Raw genomic sequence first — 18712 nt, 5'->3', positions numbered from 1 at the left:
ATGCAACTAGGCAAATCTCCAGGCCCGGATGGACTTACCTCCAAATATTACAAGGTTCTGAAGGACTATTTGATACAACCTTTGTTGGAGGTATGTAACCAGATTATGGATGGGAAGAGGGCACCAGAAACGTGGAAAGAAGCCTTCATCACATTGATACCTAAGTCAGAATCTGAAAAGACTCAGCTTAAAAACTACCGTCCCATCTCACTCCTAAATGTGGATTACAAAATATTTGCAGACATTTTGGCAAATAGACTTAAAAAAGTCTTAAATGAAGTAATTCATAAAGACCAAGCTGGCTTTCTCCCTGGTAGACATTTATATGAGAACACTAGAAACATCATTGACATTTTAGAACTTTTGCAGACTAACAGGAACACAAGGGCGGTGTTAATCTTTATTGATGCGGAGAAAGCATTTGACAATATATCTTGGATGTTTATGAAGAAGAACTTGGAGGGGATGGGAGTGGGACGGGGGTTTGAGAATGGATTATATGCAATCTATTCAGAACAAAAAGCTAAATTAATAGTGAACAATGTGGTGACGGAGGAATTTAAAATTGAAAAAGGGACACGACAAGGGTGCCCTCTATCCCCTCTGTTATTTATTTCAGTCCTGGAGGTGCTATTGAATATGATCAGAGAGGACCGGTTGGTACAAGGGATAGAGGTCGGAGTGAAACAATATAAACTGAAAGCTTTTGCAGATGATCTAGTTTTGACACTGCAGGAGCCAGAATCCAGTACAAAAAGAGCTCTCGAACTTATATCTGAATTTGGTCGGGTGGCGGGATTTAGGTTGAATAAACAAAAAACTAAGGTTCTGACCAAAAATTTAACAATTACAGAAACAGAGGGGTTTCAGAGAGAAACAGAACTGAATGTGGTTAAAAAAGTGAAGTACCTTGGGATCTATTTGTCCTCCAAGAATTTGAATTTATTTAAGGATAATTATGAGAAATGTTGGTTGGAAGTTAAAAAGGATTTAGAAATTTGGTCAAGATTGAAACTTTCCTTGTTGGGAAGAATTGCAGCTATAAAAATGAATGTGTTGCCGAAAATGTTATTTTTGTTTCAAACCTTACAGATCGTGGACAGAGTGGATTGCTTTGGAAAATGGCAGAAGGATATATCTAGATTTATCTGGCAGGGCAAAAAGCCCCGAATAAAGTTTAAAATATTAACAGATTCGAAAGAAAGAGGGGGGTTTGCCCTGCCGGACTTGAGGTTGTATTATGAAGCTGCAGCCTTCTGCTGGCTGAAAGATTGGTTTTTGTTGGAAAACACCGATGTCCTAGATCTGGAAGGTTTTAATAATGCTTTTGGATGGCACGCATACCTATGGTACGACAAGGTTAAAGCACATAAATTGTTTAAAAGCCACATTGTCAGAAAAGCAATTTTTGCAGTCTGGATGAAATATAAAGACTTACTAGAGAGTAAAACTCCGAGGTGGCTATCACCAGTGGAGGCCAAGGCCCGAAAAAGACCCAATATGGAGGCCTATTGGCCGAAATATTGGGAATTGACTGAAAAAATTGGAGACAATTGGAAGTTGCAGAGCCAGGATAAACTAAAAAATAAGGTGCGAGATTGGCTACATTATGCTCAAATTCAAGAGGTTTTCAAAATGGACAAAAAAGTTGGTTTCCAGGTGGAAAAGTCGAAACTAGAGACAGAATTGTTAGAACCAAAGACAAAGCTGTTATCTAGAATGTATAACTTGCTGCTTATGTGGAATTTACAGGATGAGACAGTTAAATCTGCTATGATTAAATGGGCACAGGATGTTGGACACAACATTATGTTTGAAGACTGGGAAAGGTTATGGAACACCGGAATGAAATTCACGGCCAGTACGGCCTTGAAGGAAAACATTATGAAAATGATATACCGGTGGTACATGACCCCAGTCAAGTTAGCTAAGATACATCACCTGTCTGACAATAAATGTTGGAAGTGTAAGGAAGCAGAGGGGACTTTCTTTCACCTCTGGTGGACATGCCCAAAGGTTAAGGCTTTCTGGGAAATGATTTACAATGAGTTGAAAAAGGTATTTAGGTATACCTTTCCCAAGAAACCAGAGGCCTTCCTGTTGGGCATGGTAGACCAGAAAGTGTTAAAGAAGGACAGAACTTTGTTTATGTATGCCAGTACAGCAGCAAGAATACTCATCGCAAAGAACTGGAAGACACAAGATTTACCCACGCTGGAGGAATGGCAGATGCAGCTGATGGACTACATGGAGATAGCTGAACTGACCGGCAGAATCCGAGATTTGGATGTAGAAACAATTGAGGTGGACTGGAAAAAGTTTAAAGACTACTTGCAAAAGTATTACAAACTGTATGAATCTTAAGACGGTACATGATTTGGAAATGATACGCTTTAGCAATTATGATTAAGTAAATAGTAAACTAAGTGATAAAAGAGAAAAGGAGATAATATGAAATTGAACATGTTACGTTTATTTTAAAGGTATAAAAATTGGGACATAATACATTGAATATAGATACATAACATGTAAAAGTTACAATAAGGTATGACATAAGGTAACAAATTGCTGACATTGTTAATATAAAGAACGCAGAATCGGAAGGGGTGGGGAAGTCCAAGTTGGGATTTTTGTTAAAAAAAAAAAAAAAAAGGTTTCTTGTAAACTCCTTATTTGTTTGTAATGTATAAAATTTGGAAAGAAACGTAATAAAAAATATTATAAAAAAAAAAAAATAAGAGTGATGTGCACAGAACAGAATTTCATGCAGAGCAAAGTTCCATTTGCCATTTCTACAACAGCAGTTATCATTGCCAAAGAATGAGGCTCTTAAAAAATGAATAGTTTGTCTCTTTAGTTATGGTAGCTATCTGGGACAGAAACAGCGAGCAAAGCCTTTTTTACGACATGTGCTGGTTTTGCTTATGTGTGCACTGCATTTTGGGATTGCAACCATCCTGCTTAGGATCCGGGTGTCAGGCTGCTGCCTTAAACATGTTTACATGGAAATAAACTCCACTAAACTAAATGGGATTTACTTTCAGTATTTGGCCTCAGTCCAATGCACAGTTAAAAGTACAGAGCGCCTGTTGAAATTTTGTGTTTTTAGTATTCGTTGTGCATTTTCTAAGCATTGCTCAGAATATTCTTTCTCTGGAATGTGTCCGTTGTGAATGTTGATGTAAAAAAAAAAAAGCAGAAAAGAGCCATTTTTAAATGAAAGTAATACACCACCCAATGTAGATTTTAAATATAAATTTATAGTTGTGGGACATACAAAACCTTGCTGAAGTGTCACTTCTGAAAATAATGTTAGGTTGTGGCCAATGTGTTGAGGATTATGATAAATTTCAGATGGGTAACTATACTAGTCTGTTGCAGCAAAACAGATTTATTGTAGCTCGATCTGTGGCCCAGATGCATGAAGTGGTAGTCTAAGAATCAAATTATTTTATCTGTTAAATAAGTAAATGCACTTAATATGTCTGATTTGAGTTTTTTGAACTGCAGCTTCTTGGGTGGGAGCGATCAAGACCCTGGCACAGCGGAGTGGAGAGGTCTAACCCCAAACAATGATTTGTCCCAGTAGGGCAGCTGCATAGACAGTAATGGCAACTTCCCTCCTGGGACACAGCAGTTTTGGAAAGTGTGCCAGAGTCCCAGCATGCCAAAGTCCTCATTCTAATGACACACACATACTGTGACTGCTATTTAATAACAAAAGTCAGAGAAGTTAAGTGCATTCATAAATTTAGAATATTGGCACGTCAAGCCAAATTCTGGCTTGTTACTGGCTGCATCTTATAGTTAGCAAGGATAGATAAGCCCAGTTTCAGAAAGTCCAGGTTCAGTTGGCATGCTAAGCCTAACCTTGGCTTAGCTCAGTGCCTGGGAGAAAAATGGTCAGGGAGTAGCAAAGCAACTGCAGGTTCCTGTCTGGGAACCCATGTGCTCAAGCAGTCCGATACTTTGGCCTACCATGATGTGCAAATCAGACCATTATGTAGTTTGGCTCTTAGAAGTTAGGTATAACTATAATAGTGCTTTTGGGGGGGGAGGTGCTCAAAGGTACACAGTACTCATACCTCCCCTCCCCCAATGTTAAAAGTGTGGCACTCACTGTAATAACTTCATGGTGAGTACTGGCACCCCGTTTAATGCGGGGAACGGTCATTCTATTTTTTTTTTAAAAAGGCACTGGGTATATAGATCTTGATTGCAGCTGAGGAAGGAGGATCAAAGTGAGTCCGAAAGGTCAAACAATGCAAGAGATAATGGTAGGTGAATTACAGTGTTATGCATAGCACAAATGAAAAGAAGATCCAATGAATATAAGATCCAATCAGTGTTGATGTGACCCTGCCCTGATTAGCAGCCACTGGAACCGTTACTTTCCATAGCAAGCTAGCCAGTTCCATTATTTCTGGAGTGTCACATTTGCTAATGAATTCACATACAGTGGCTTTATATTGGAGTGTCACTTTGAAATCTTTTTCTTGGATTTCAAGTCCTAGAAGGTTAAAATGCTCTTCCACTGGTTTTTATGACTATTTTAAATGTCTGATTTCTCTCCATATATTCTTGAGCATAGAGACCAGCCTGATTAATTTTTTAATGGCATTTAGATGTGAGTGAACAAGCTTTTGATGTCAGACTGACATCGTTTGGTCTAACAGAATGTTGCTCTCAGCTAATACTTCTATAATTCGTTGTTAAGAATTTTCCTTAAAGATATAGTATCCTTTCCTGCTTCCTGTTCTTATTTGCAGACAGACACATCCCCAACCTTAAGCAATAATTGGTCGCCTAAAAGTGTGTAACAAACTCCGGTGTCAACTCTGGATGGTATCCTACAAAGGGCTTCCAGCAGTGCAAGGGTTTCCTCTTGTGCAATGGAACTTCTCCTCTCCCTGCCTACACCCTTCCCAAATGGTTGGGGGAATCTCCAGAACAGTTCTGGGGGCCAGACAGAGAAGAGGGAAGGAAAGTTCCATTGCACAGCCAAAAGCCCTTCTGCTAGCAGAAGCACTTTTTTGGATACCACCCTGCTTCCATATTTGATTAGATGTTGCATTCATTTTGATTGGGTTCTGTAATAATTTATAATAATTTAATAATTTATTATTTATACCCTGCCCATCTGGCTGTGTTTCCCCAGCCACTCTGGACAGCTCCCAACTGAATATTGAAAACACAATACAACATTAAACATGAAAAAAGTCCCTAAACAGGGCTGCCTTCAGATGTATTCTGTATTCACTTGTGCTCTGCATAATACTGTAACACTGCTACAGGTGTAGTCTTTGGCTCCACTTTGTAAAAAAACCCAATATCTTAATTTTTCTCTCTGTATTTAAGTGGGCACTGGCCTATGAAAGCTTACATCGCAATGAATTTGTTATTTTTTAAGGTGTCATGGGAATTTGTTGCTTAGGATAATGATTTCATTATAACACTGAGAGATTTACACAATCACAGTAACATTAATTCTTTGCATTGCCTTCTCCTCTTGGTACACTAGAACTATGTAATGCTCATCACCTGCCTAATTCATTGCACAAGGTCTCTTGCTTCTAGAGTTGCCACTCACATCATACATAATGGCTTTCATGTTTGTTTTTAAATTTTCTAATTATTTAAAACAATTTCTAACTAGACCACTCAGTTTCTGCCAGGCTTAATTGCATTTTAGTAGCTTTTTGTTAAATTCCTACTGAGTTTTTCATTTTTGTTGTGGGCTTTGCCCTTTAACCCTTTTTGTTCCCATTTTAAATAGTTGCTTAGTAGCACTAATTTGCAATTCATTTATGATTCATTACTTTACTAAATACACATTTGGACTCTTAAAGGGACCTGGTGCATTCAGATTTATATATTTGCAGTCACACTTTAATTGAGTAACAGTATATATCTTTTAGGAAAGGTAAAGCCCTGCCATATTCATGTTTTAAGTAGCAGGTTTTAAATCTTTTTTAAAAAATGTATAGCTATTGCACACATACTTATTTCAAATGCAAACATTTCATAACTTTTTAACAAGTTAAACAAATAACTTTACATATTTGCATGCCATATTGGTCTGTGTTCTTGCTGTAAAATATACAAATGGCACAGTAGGGCCAAGAAGAAAATGTTTCATAGAGATCTCTTTCTTGTATGCCCAAACTGCTCCAGTGCACAAAAAGTAACATTTGATAGCACAATTTACAGCAGGACACTAATTTAGCAGCCAAATGGTGAACAATGGAATATGTAATTATTGTGCACAGTTTATAACATTGCATACATTGTATGTGTAAATCTACTTTTAATACAATGCACTGATATTTTTTTAAAAGATCACTTTTTAAATGTAGTATGACATTAAAAATGTTGAGCAGAATATATGGATTTGTCATTTAATTTTGATGTAAAAGACTCCGTATCAACACCAATAAACATACTTCCTAATACTGAATTCACGTTTTTCTTCAAGTATAAAATTAATTCAGAATTAATATTGTGTTTCTATTATACATATTCTGGCAATCAGGCCTGGTTTGAATATTGAGATGTCTGGTTATGGTGCATTTTAATGGTGAAGAAGATTGTCCTTTCTCCTCTTCAACAGTTTTAAAGGCTCCAATTTTTGCTTGAGAAGCAGCTGCCTTTAAATTAAGCAATATTTATCCTATTCCTAATACAAATACTTGTTATGTTCTGAGTGAAAATCAAGAGCTTGTGCATGAATGATCGCCCCACCCCACTGAACTCCCCCAAAACCCACTATGGACTATAGATCCAGAGTGTCCCCTTGGTGAACTGAAGGGCTTCTGCTCATGAAAGGGATTAAGATCTAGCAGGTGCTTTCACTGAAGTAAGGGTGGGAGCCATTTTTGTTGATTCCCCTTTCCCTGGGCAACTTCCCACACTGTTCCAGAAGCAACCAGGGGCAAGTAGGGATCAGCAAAAACTACTCTCCTCACTTCTTCCAGCAGTCACTGGAACTCTTGACTCGGCATGAGGTTGGATCCCATGTCTTACAAAGTGTAAATGCAAATATGCTGCTGTGACATCCTTTCTTTGTTGAAGTTAAGTCTTTGAGGGGAGATTAATCCCATAAGCACACTGAGAGAAAACTGAAATGTTCCTTTGTGAGTTGAGGTAATGGGTGAGAACATAAACGATCCAATTAGGCTTGTGAGCCAGAGGGCTGCTTGGTTTCTGCAAAGACTAAGGGAGGGTTAATTTTATTTTTCCTCTGACAGCAGGGCCAATTGTATTATCATTAGCTGCATTGTCAAAACCTATCTGCTACATAGCAACGGTTTGAGTAATGCAGGTCCAAAGGTCCACAGCCCCAGTAGATGTGTGGATCTCTGGATTGTAGCCAATGGATCAAAATTACATATTAATTGGAGAGGAAAATACAGGTATCATATTTTCACATTTGCATTCCCCCAAAGTAGGTACTCCATTCAAGCCTTTCATTTTGTAATAGTAAAAACTTGGTTGTTTTGTGGGGAGTTGTATGAGCAGAGTATGCTAGCTCTAGGGCAGTTTAATGAGGTGCACTAAACTTTTCTTATATGAAACATATTATGTATTTTAGAGGTACTTAAAACATTTTCAGGTGTCCAGTTAAACCAGGGTGGTCCAACTGAAGGTCTTTTCTGGCAGCTCTCAGCAACAGTTGACTCCCTCCTGACCGCCCTGCCTTCCCAAAGCCAGGTAAGTGAGGCACTGGGCTTTGGGAAGGAGGTATGAGGATTCTGCAGGGTCCTAGAGTCCTCCTCCCCATACCTAGTTCGCATATTCCCAGCTTTGAGGAGGCGGTGGGAGGGTCAAAGACCCAGCCAGAGCCTCACACCTCCTTCCCAAGGCCCAGGGCCTTGGTTAGCTGGCTTTAGGAAGGCAGTGCGAGGGCTGGGGGGGGGCATCTAATTTTGACCTTGGCAAGGCAATGTGTGACCTGCAGATTCTGTGTTGAGGTAGTCTTGTGACCCACTTGGTGTGAATAGTTGGGCTTCCCTGCGATAAATAGTAGGATTATTTTCATTGCAACTTAGAAGAACATGCATTCAGTGCTTTTGAAGACTGTAAATTGATCAGAATACATAGTGTTCAATTTTTTGTCATTGTAAAAGGTACTCCAAAGGGATTTTGAACGAATATGGAGTGTTCGTAAGAATTAAGGGATCTAATATATAAACATGGTTTGTTATAGTGGACAGTTTTCAAAACAGTGGAATTTATGGAGCACATCTGTAAAGCAAACACATTACCAGAAAGCTGTGCCTTGAAAACATTGTTTTGGCTTATCATTTGTGCAGGTTGTTTAACAGAGTAACAACGTGTATTTTCCCCTAGATGGTGAACCTACATGGGGTACTCACTCTCTTAAGCCAGCAATTAGCTATATCATCTCTCAAGACAGGACCAATTTTTTTAAAAAAATGATAATAGGCAATACCATTGGAAACAAAACCATACTTTTTGATCCTAAACACTTGTACATGGAAATAGGCTCTATTGTATGAACTAGCTGAGGTCAGATTTTTCCATCTGATCATAGCCTCTTATTAATTCCAAAGAATACTTCCTTTTCCCTTGTATTTTTGGTGCATTTAGTTCTTTGTCCTGCTTTCCCCATGTAACCCCCTATCTGTGCCACTTGAATGTGGCTCCTGACTGGTAAAGTCAGATTTAACCCTGGTCTATTGGCAGCTTTTTTTGCTGAGATTTTATTGCCATCTGCTGGCTGAACAGGATGAGTACCTCATCAAGGACAGCCATCCAGCAAGCATCCAGAAGCAAATGTTATGGTAAGTCCTAGCTTCCCCTTGTATCAATCCATAATCTGAGGTAATGGGAGTGAACATTTCTACATGGTGTTTTAGTTGGAATGGTCAAACTTGTAATTGTTTCCTATCTGTTAATAGTGGAAGCGGGAACAAGAATTTGACTTGCAGCTACTGGAAAGAGCTGTGCGCCCAGAACACAAAGAGGAAAATAACTGGCTAAGAGTTGAACCTGTGTTGGTGACAGAAGCAGACCTAGAACCTCAAGATTATAATTTGGATATTAGCAGAGAGGTAAGGCTAGTTGTCTGTTTCTGCATTGCTACATATAGTATAAAGCGGGATAAATATTAACAACCAGAAAGGCAGCTTTAAGTGATGAAGTCTACAATGTAGAAATGTGTTATGTTTTCAGAAAAAGGGAGATACAGTGGTACCTCAGGTTACAGACGCTTCAGGTTACAGACTCTGCTAACCCAGAAATAGTAACTCGGGTTAAGAACTTTGCTTCAGGATAAGAACAGAAATTGTGTCGCTGCAGCAATGGGAGGCTCCATTAGCTAAAGTTGTACTTCAGGTTAAGAACAGTTTCAGGTTAAGAACAGACCTCCAGAACGAATTAAGTTCTTAACCCGAGGTACCACTGTAATGGTCTGCTGCGCACATCACATTCAACCATATTTAAAATACTGTGGTTTACTGTGAACGAGCAGCATGCTGAAATCATGGGTGCTTCGCTTTCCTCCGTGCTGCCAGGGAACAAGCCATCATCTGGTTTGTGTCATCTGAACCTGTTTCTCCAAACAAACCACAAGCAGAAGCCAAGTTGCTTGGCGTGCCACTCCTCTAGGGTTGCCATATTTCAAAAAGTGAAAATCCAGACACAAAAGTTGTGTCTGGACTAAAAAGCTTTTTTTTTTTTGTTGCTTTTTTTTTAGTTTTGCCCTATGGACATTCAAGCAATTTCCGCCCAGACGGCCGAATCTTGGCAGTGGCCAGGAAATTCTACACACCTCACCTGTTTGTGGGGAAGCAAACCACTAAGAGTCCAGGTTCAGATAACACAAGACATACTATGGCTTGTTTTCTGTCAGCACAGCAGGAGTGGGGAAAGAGTGAAGCACCTGCAATTTCAGCAGCACGCACCAGCATTCTGCTTATTCACATTAGACCAGGCTTCCTCAACCTTGGCCCTCCAGGTGTTTTTGGCCTACAACTCCCATGATCCCTAGCTAGCAGGACTAGTGGTCAGGGATGATGGGAATTGTAGTCTCAAAACATCTGGAGGGCCGAGGATGAGGAAGCCTGCATTAGACCATATTTAATCAACTAATGTGATGTGCGAACCAGGGCAACGAAGGTCATGCATCCCATAAACAGATTGAATTAACATTACAAAATTATTGAATCACTCGTCTTAAAATAAAGTCAAATAGAATTCCTATGCTTTCTCATTACCTATCAACCACGATGTCTATGAAATGGTGATCTATGAGAAAATGGTATCAGAGATTAAGATTCCATTGTGTTCTCCCCAAAAGGTAACACATAATCCCCATGGCTATTGGAAAAGCAAGAGGGTATTAACGTTTTTTATGCATATATTTGAAAAGCTGTAGAGCCATCTGGTGGCCCAAATGAAGTATATTATGCTATCACTGAAATATGAAGGAACAGGGAGGAAAATCTACTGAATGCAAGACCAGTTTAAAAGCAATAAAATCATTAAATGACTTTAAGAATTCTGTTATTTTTATTTTCTTATATATGTATAGCTTAATTTTCTGTGTGATTTACAGCTTTGAAAATACATGATGCTGTGTGTGTGTGTTTGTCAGTGTCACACACAAGCACACAAACATACACACACTGCAAATTACACAGGGCATGTAAATCCAGCATAAATGTAGCAACATAAAAATAAAAAACGAACATAAAAACACTAGGGAGAAAAGAATGTGGTGCAAGAAATTAAAATCAATAAAAGATAATGTTTTAAATTAAAATTCTTGGGAAAGTAAAAAGTTTTTCAACAAAAGACTATAATACGGGCTTTCTCCCTCATCGCACCTACCTCATTTCATTAGATGCAGAAGGATTTCCAATTATGAACTCAAGAACAGGATTAGGTGCATATGGGAGAAATTCCATCATATTTAATTCCGTTTTTCTAACATACAGCTAAACTTTGTTGTCGTTTGTGTTAGCAATTCAACATTGGAATTACTGTTTTTATCAAAACATTGTTTTCAGAAAAAAATTGGCCCACAAGTATATTATGTTACAATTTTCATAAGGAAGTGTTAAAATTCTTGTTTTGCCCTGCTTTTTTCCTTTGGTTGATTTGAACAGTTTTGTTTCAGTTGAATGTAATATTCTATATGAGCTACATTAATCACTTATGATTCTCTCTCCCTGCCACCCCCAGTTGTCAAAACCTGAAAAGGTTGCAATTCCAGAGCGATACGTTGAGCTGGAACCTGAAGAACCCCTTACTCCAGAAGAATTAGCAGCAAGGCACCGTAACACAGAAAAAATAAAGAATATTCTTACAAGGTCAAGGTCAGATTCTTATAAACATATTACTCCCATTCATTTTTAACATTAGAAATGGGGGGGGGGGACCTACTGCTGCAGTCTTGGTAAAGTTATATGCATTTGATCATAGTACAGAAACTTATAGAAATATATTAATACTACAATTAATACTAATTGTACTTTTTGCATTGAATCAATTGCGGTATGTGAGGTGGGGAGTAGTGCTGCTTGCCAGGCAGAGCTAGAGTGTGGGATACCAGGTTGGCAGCAAGTTCAGATGCCCTCTCCCCACTGCTGCTACCAAGATGGTGCTCTCCTGCCCTCCCCACCACTCCAGTTCTGGCAGGCAGCACCACCACCACAGTTGGAACAGCAATGCAGCAACACCACCCACAGCACTACTGCATATAATGAATATGGTGAATCATCATCATCATCATCATTTTATTTATGCTGAGCCTTTCCATAGTTAAAGCAATGCTCAAGGCGGCTTACAGCATGACAATATTTACATAATTACCAACATAACAAAAGTCATAAGCAATAAATAAAACACATCAAAAAGTATTCAACCAAATGGGAAACAATTTCCACATAAATCATAAAATCTAACACTAAGAATGCAGTATTAATATCAATCACAATTTAAAATGGCATAGATAAAAAATAAAAGCAATTTCGAAAACAAAAATGGAGCCCTTTCTGCCCAGCAGCAGCAGCGGCAGTCCTTTATGGAGCCTGTCAGGCCCGCCCCTGGAGGAGAGAAGGTGGAGAAAAGCAGGGCAGGGCTTTATTATTCTTTATTGTCTTTTCCTCTCTGTATACTCTTATTTACAGGCTGAACACACAGCCCAGCCCAGCCCTGCTTTCACTGACACAAGAAATGGCAAGTGCTGCTGCAGCTTAAATCAGCGTGTTCTGCCCTTGCTAGTGAGCAAAGACATGTGGCTCAGCTGCCTCGCTTTCCCACCACTGAACGTAGCATAGCATAGTCTCTTTTGCCACATGGAGGTACAGAAGCATCAAGAGCTGTTGGAACCCTGGGAGCGGAGGCTAAAACTGTGTCCAGCGCCACTACAGGGGAGGATTTCCATTGCTTCAGATATGATGGGATCACTGGTTCAGAACAGCAGCTCCTAGGATCAAGCCATTGAAACTCATATAACACGTTTAAGTAGTCGGGTTCTCAGCTTTATTTATTTACAAATATATATAATACATTCAGTTCACTATCTTGCCCAGATCACCACTGCAGCCTCTTCTCCAAGTTGACAAGAGATAATATTAAAGAAAGAATTTATGTCAGCCCACATAGAGCTTAGACAAGAAGGCAATTGGTAGAAGCTGACTTAGACAGGTATTTAGGTGAATTGAGCCAACAGTTTGATGGTATAATTCAGCAGAATAAAAGATTAGACTGCTGTTGCTAAAGAGGAAGATTAAAGTCTCAACAGAATGAACATCCTAGACAGGATACGTCTGAGGTTGAGATCTCCTACCTGAGTGATAACCTTTCCCTAGAATATAGGAGGCTAGTGTTCATGGTCTTGAATTTCCTAGGAACAATGCCACTAACCTCTAGTAGGCTGATTCTATAATAGAGCCTTGCCTTGCTTTGACAATAAGAACAAGGCCATTCTCCTTATTTCAGCCTTTTTGATTATAAAAATATATTTTGTTGTATATTAATTAAACAGGACAGATCAGAGAGGTCAAAATAAGTAATGATGGATTAAAATGTAATAGTTAATTAATTAATTATCCTTCTCTTCATCCCAGAGGTTTTTTAAACTATTCTTTAACCCCTAAGTCTGAAGAGTTGCTGAGGAGAGATGGCCTCCTTTTCCTGGCACAGTTTCCAGTTCTGGGCTTCTCCCTGCAGCTTACACTGCAGCAAAATAGGCTAATGAATACTGCTATTGAACTGCTCATCTCCCTCACCTTCCTGCATGTACAGCCTGGAAGCAAGGCAAGGCTCAACTGCTATGATCCACCCTGGGCATTGCTTGGCAATGCCCCATTGCCCCATGATGTTCTGAAGCATCTCACAACAGCCATGAAATGGCCTCCAGTAGCATCCAGAACCCAAAGATGCCAAGAGAACAATGCAAGAACTGTGAATTATAAACTGAAAGGGTTCCCTGGAGCGTCTCCTGTGTTTAAAATTTAAGTGTAGCCAGAGGTAGTGGCTCCCACAGACTGGTTTTTTTCCTAGGAAGCTAATGTCTCTCACTTGGTGAAAGCTAGAGAAACCAGCTGAAACTTCATTGCAGTACATGAGGTGCAGGGTTGGAATGGGACAGCAAAGATTAATTACTACACTGAGACTCAATTTTTCAGGCAAAACAAAATAAAAAATAACAGCTCTATTCTCCTCCTCTAGAGGAAGCAACTCTCCAGCTCTACTTTCTGCTGAGCAGAAGAACTTTCGGTTTCAGGTCTTTGAAAATATATCTGTACATTGATTGATTGATTGATTGATTGATTGATTGCACCACAGAGCCCCATGCCTTAGCTGTCCTGGCAGCACAGGGCTAGTTGATATACAGCCTTGCGAGTTGAATGTTTTGGCTCCCGAACGCTGAGTGTTGTGGTTTGTAAATGTTCTTTGGAACCCGAACATCCGACGTAGGTTCCGCAACTTATGATTGGCTGCAGGAGCTTCCTGCAGCCAATCGGAAGCTGCTCCTTGGTTTCCGAACATTTAGGAAGTCAAACAGATTCCATTCAACTTATGAGATACGACTGTATTGTGCTTTTCCACTGGAATTTGGAGACTGTTCAGCAATTAAGTATAACGTTTTAGCTCATTTCTGCTCCACAGTTGCTAATAACCTGATGTTGGTTTTTCAGTCAAAATAACAATAGAACATGTTTCTCTGTATGTGCTAACAAGTCCTTTTATCAACTGAAATCAAATGAAACATTCAAACATGATCCAAAGACTACAGTCTACTGTTGGATGCCCAGCTTCAAGAGTTTCATAATTGCATCATGATCCTGAGGACTTTGCCATTCTGGAAATGAGTGTGTTTGTGGATGTGACCCTTTTATATTTTTCTACAATCAAGCAATATACCAAAATGTTTGCGTACATGTGTAACATATGCCTTAAAGTTAATGTGGTGTTTTTGTATTTTGCCCTAGTATGCACAACCTCCAGCCTTCAGCTCAGGACAAACACAACTCTGCTAATTTAGATTCACAGTTGCAAGAGCAAGAACGCATCATTACCATATCATACGCACTGGCTTCTGAAGCCTCTCAGCGGAGCAAGGAGGTGGCAGGTATTGCTCAGTTATTTATAAAGCAATGGCTTTGACAATATGTTCTTTTAATCCTATGGCTGCAAACTTCTAAGGTTTTGTGTTCCTTCTGGACTGCAGTACATACCAGGAACAACAGCAAGGCCATATCTACCCTTTGGGGTATACCCAGGCAAGTGCTCTTTGAATGCACTCCAGTGTACTTGTGAGACACTGGATTTACACCATGGACTCACCTGCACAACATAAATGGGTTGCTATCAGTGTTGAGCACAGTGTTACCGCAACTTGAAGCAATCAGAAGTAATGTCATGAGTGGGGGGATGCATGCAATTACACGCCATATATATATATATATATTTACTGGGAATCGCTCTACCATGGTTCCATATCTTCTAAAGCAGTAGCATGACATTGTTGTCTTAATACACAAAATTTTTACTACTCTGATTTAGAACTGAAATGGCAAATACTGTATCAAGTTGTTAGGGACACCATTTTTTTAAACAGCCTGGAAACCTATTGCAAAAAGCTGGATAGAAGTTTGACGACTGGAAATTAAATTGCATTATTCAGCATTATGTCAAAGCAGCCCCTGTGTGTACAGCTGTGCTGGCAGGTTCTCTCTGTACTTGCCTGCACAATACGGCTTCGAAATGGATCAGGCTGTGCTGAATGATTCGTTACTCAAGGGGTAAAATTCCATCTTTGTTTCCCATTCCCTGCAAGCCTATGTTTAACTGTTATATCTTGCACTCCATCTTCTCATCTGTTTCTCTGCCCATGTATGTAGAATGCACAAGTAGAAAAGGCATAAAAATGAAGTAGTGAATCTGGACTAACTTGTAGTACTGTTCCAAGATTTAAAATTGGTGAATGCATTTGATTTTTCAAATTATAATTGATATTTTAGTGCTTTTAATTTCTGTAGAACCTAGTATAGTAAAACCAAAAACTTTAATATTTGCACAATGTACATTAGACAAACAGCATGAGCCAGAAACAGCAGATGAAGATGTTGTCGCTAATTACGTTTTCCTTGTAGCTCAGTGCTTCAGTACATTACTAATATAGCACATTCTTCTCAGTTTGTCTAGCAGGGCCTGCAGCCTTCCCAGGTGGCTTTATGTTTTATTTACTGATTTCAGTTTCTATCCCATACTCAGGAAAAGTAACAACAATTTTGAATCACAACACAATAAAATCACCAAAATATAATATCCAGTTTTATTTGGTAATTCCTGTAAATATTGACTGACGAGTTGTTTTTTTGTTTTGTTTGTTTTTAAAAAACCTTGTATGATTGCAAAGTCCTACTGCCTGCTTTACATTAGCCATGAAAAGTCGAGGCACAAAACAGTAATTCTGTAGATATTCAGGTTGAGACTTTGATGCATCACTAGGGCAGAGGTTGCAAAACTGCAGGCTGCACCCAACCCACAAATCTGCTTCTGGTGCCACCCCCTCTCTCCCCATGCCAAATTGAGCACATCTTCCTTCACTTACCATGCAGAAGCACTGCTGCCTCATTTGGCATAGTGTCACTGCAAGGTTTTAGAGCTCAGAAAACAGTTCCTCCCTACTCCAGTGCCAAGAAAGGAAAGGTTCCTCCCTCTCTAGCACAGTGCTGGGGTGGGGAGAAAAAACATGTTTTAAGAGGGGCAGTACTGAGCAATATTTCTACAGGTCAGGGAGTGGAGTTCCCCATCCTCTTTTTGTGCAGGCAGAAAGCTTAAACAAGCAAGTTGGGAGAATTTTCAGTCATTTTTAACATTGCAGGAACTGGCTTTTTTGTTGCAAAATTTGGCATACCTAGGCACAGAATTTATTTACTTCTCTGTGACCTTTCCCCTCTGCAGGGAAGTGGGACCGATTTGGATGGTCCGCCCACGCCACTTAATGAATCCAAATGGTTTCCAGAGAGTAATAGGGGGTGTTTTATCCCATGCTCATGGCCTTTCAGCTGATTCCCTGGTGGCCCACTGGAATGCGGAGTTAACCAGGGCTATTGACTGTCTGGCTCCGAAGCGGCCTCTCCGATTGCATGGAGCCTGGACAGCCCCGTGGTTTTCCCTGGAGCTGAGGGCAATGAAACAGTCGCTGAGATGGCTAGAGTGCCAGTGGCAGAAAACTCATTCTGAGTCAGACCAAACATGGGTTACACACCAAATCAGAATGCAGCAGCTGGACTGGTGACTGGGAGTGGCCACTGGGACCATATAACACCGGTCCTAAAGGATCTTCACTGGCTCCCAGTACGTTTCCGAGCACAATTCAAAGTGTTGGTGCTGACCTTTAAAGCCCTAAATGGCCTCGGCCCAGTATACCTGAAGGAGCATCTCCACCCCCATCGTTCAGCCTGGACACTGAGGTCCTCCTCCGAGGATCTTCTGCTTGTTCCCTCACTGTGAGAAGCAAAGCTACAGGGAACCAGGCAGAGGGCCTTCTCAGGAGTGGCACTCTCCCTGTGGAATGCCCACCCTTCAGATGTCAAAGATATAAAGAATTACACAACATTTAGAAGACATCTGAAGGCAGCCTTGTATCGAGAAGTTTTTTATGCTTGGTTTGTTGTTTTTTTAGATATGCTGAAAGTCGCTCAGAGTGGTGGGGAAACCCAACCAAATGGGCGGAGTCTAAACAATAAAATAATAATAATAATAATAATAATAATTATTATTATTATTATTAATGTACAGTACTAAAAAGACCTAGCTGCACTGGCTGCTGACCCTGCTGTCTTGTATTCCAGCCCACGTGTCTGTTGTGTGTGAGTGTAAAATCACAGTGCCTAATTCCTTTGTATGATCCCTTCTAGCTCCGCAATTGACCTATCCATCTAAAGCACCCTCACCTTCTGTACCTCAGCCACCCCCCTTAAGCAATGGATTTCACTACACATTTGTCTAAGCATCTTGAAAGTAAGAACTAACTGCTCTTGGCTGCTTATTTTGTCATTAATTGTATGTTTTAACATTGTTGGTAGCTAACTTGATCTTTAAGTGTAAACGTAACCCTAATTAATGCATGCAGACTTTAGTGATCTAAAAGATTCCTGCCACCTGCTATTAAAAATTACCTTATGAAATATATATGAGCTCATAGAAATGTTCAGTAATTGCTGTGAGTTTGGATTTTGATTGCCTCATAACTGTGATGTAAAATTTAAAGAGAAATGTTTACCGTATTTTTCGCTCTATAAGACGCACCAGACCACAAGACGCACCTAGTTTTTGGAGCAGGAAAACAAGAAAAAAAATATTCTGAATCTCAGAAGCCGGAACAGCAAGAGGGATCGCTGCGCAGTGAAAGCAGCTATCCCTCTTGCTGTTCTGGCTTCTGGGATAGCTGCACAGCCTGCATTCGCTCCATAAGACGCACACACATTTCCCCTTACTTTTTAGGAGGGAAAAAGTGAGTCTTATAGAGCAAAAAATACGGTAGATGTGGCGTTTCATCAGCAACCTACTAAAGATTACACCTTTAAAAAGGTATCTAATGCAGCACATGTGCTAAATGGCACAAATAATCCCTTTCTGTATTAAATGGAAAATTAGAACCATTTGAAACATACTACTGGTGGGACGCAGGTGGTGCTGTGGTCTAAACCACAGAGCCTAGGGCTTGCCGATCCAGAAGGTTGGCGGTTCGAATCCCCGTGATGGGTTGAGCTCCTGTTGCGCAGTCCCAGCTCCTGCCAACCTAGCAGTTCGAAAGCACATCAAAGTGCAAGTAGATAAATAGGTACCGCTCCGGTGGGAAGGTAAACGGTGTTTCCGTGCGCTGCTCTGGTGCGCCAGAAGCGGCTTAGTCATGCTGGCCACATGACCCGGAAGCTGTATACCAACTCCTTTGGCCAGTAAAGCGAGATGAGTGCCACAACCCCAGAGTCGTCCGCGACTGGACCTAACGGTCAGGGGTCCCTTTACCTTTACTTTTACTGGTGGGCTGGGTCTAGGAAAAAGCCTCCATCAAATGACAAAGTAACGGAATAGCTGGGGGGGGGGAATAGTTCTATGTTAAATGATTTCTGTCATTTTCCTAACCCGTTGATTCCATAATTTTCCATATGAGAAATCTTTGCCATGAATTGAGGGATCTATTTTTGCCACAATTATAGCCATTGTA

At 40.1% G+C, this 18712-nt stretch overlaps 1 protein-coding gene across 15 annotated transcripts in view; it reads left to right on the top strand.

Moving 5' to 3' along the window:
- Positions 1 to 18712, top strand: part of PLEKHA7 (pleckstrin homology domain containing A7) — a 158572-nt gene that overhangs the window by 138143 nt on the left and 1717 nt on the right. For 6 of the 15 annotated variants that reach the window (XM_053392525.1, XM_053392509.1, XM_053392501.1 and 3 more), the window contains 3 exons: positions 8922 to 9074; positions 11209 to 11342; positions 13098 to 13784. In XM_053392525.1, the coding sequence (XP_053248500.1) occupies positions 8922 to 9074; positions 11209 to 11342; positions 13098 to 13488 (678 nt within the window). In that variant the 3' untranslated portion in view covers positions 13489 to 13784. Of the gene's footprint in view, positions 1 to 8921; positions 9075 to 11208; positions 11343 to 13097; positions 13785 to 14465; positions 14606 to 17402; positions 17506 to 18712 lie in introns of those variants that run through there. The other 9 variants (XM_053392516.1, XM_053392533.1, XM_053392585.1 and 6 more) reach the window with 6 other exon arrangements.

The sequence above is a fragment of the Podarcis raffonei genome, chromosome 1 (assembly GCF_027172205.1).
Source record: "Podarcis raffonei isolate rPodRaf1 chromosome 1, rPodRaf1.pri, whole genome shotgun sequence".
NCBI lineage: Eukaryota > Metazoa > Chordata > Lepidosauria > Squamata > Lacertidae > Podarcis > Podarcis raffonei.
Note: the sequence above shows the minus strand (reverse complement) of the source record. Positions and strands in the feature narration are given on the sequence as shown.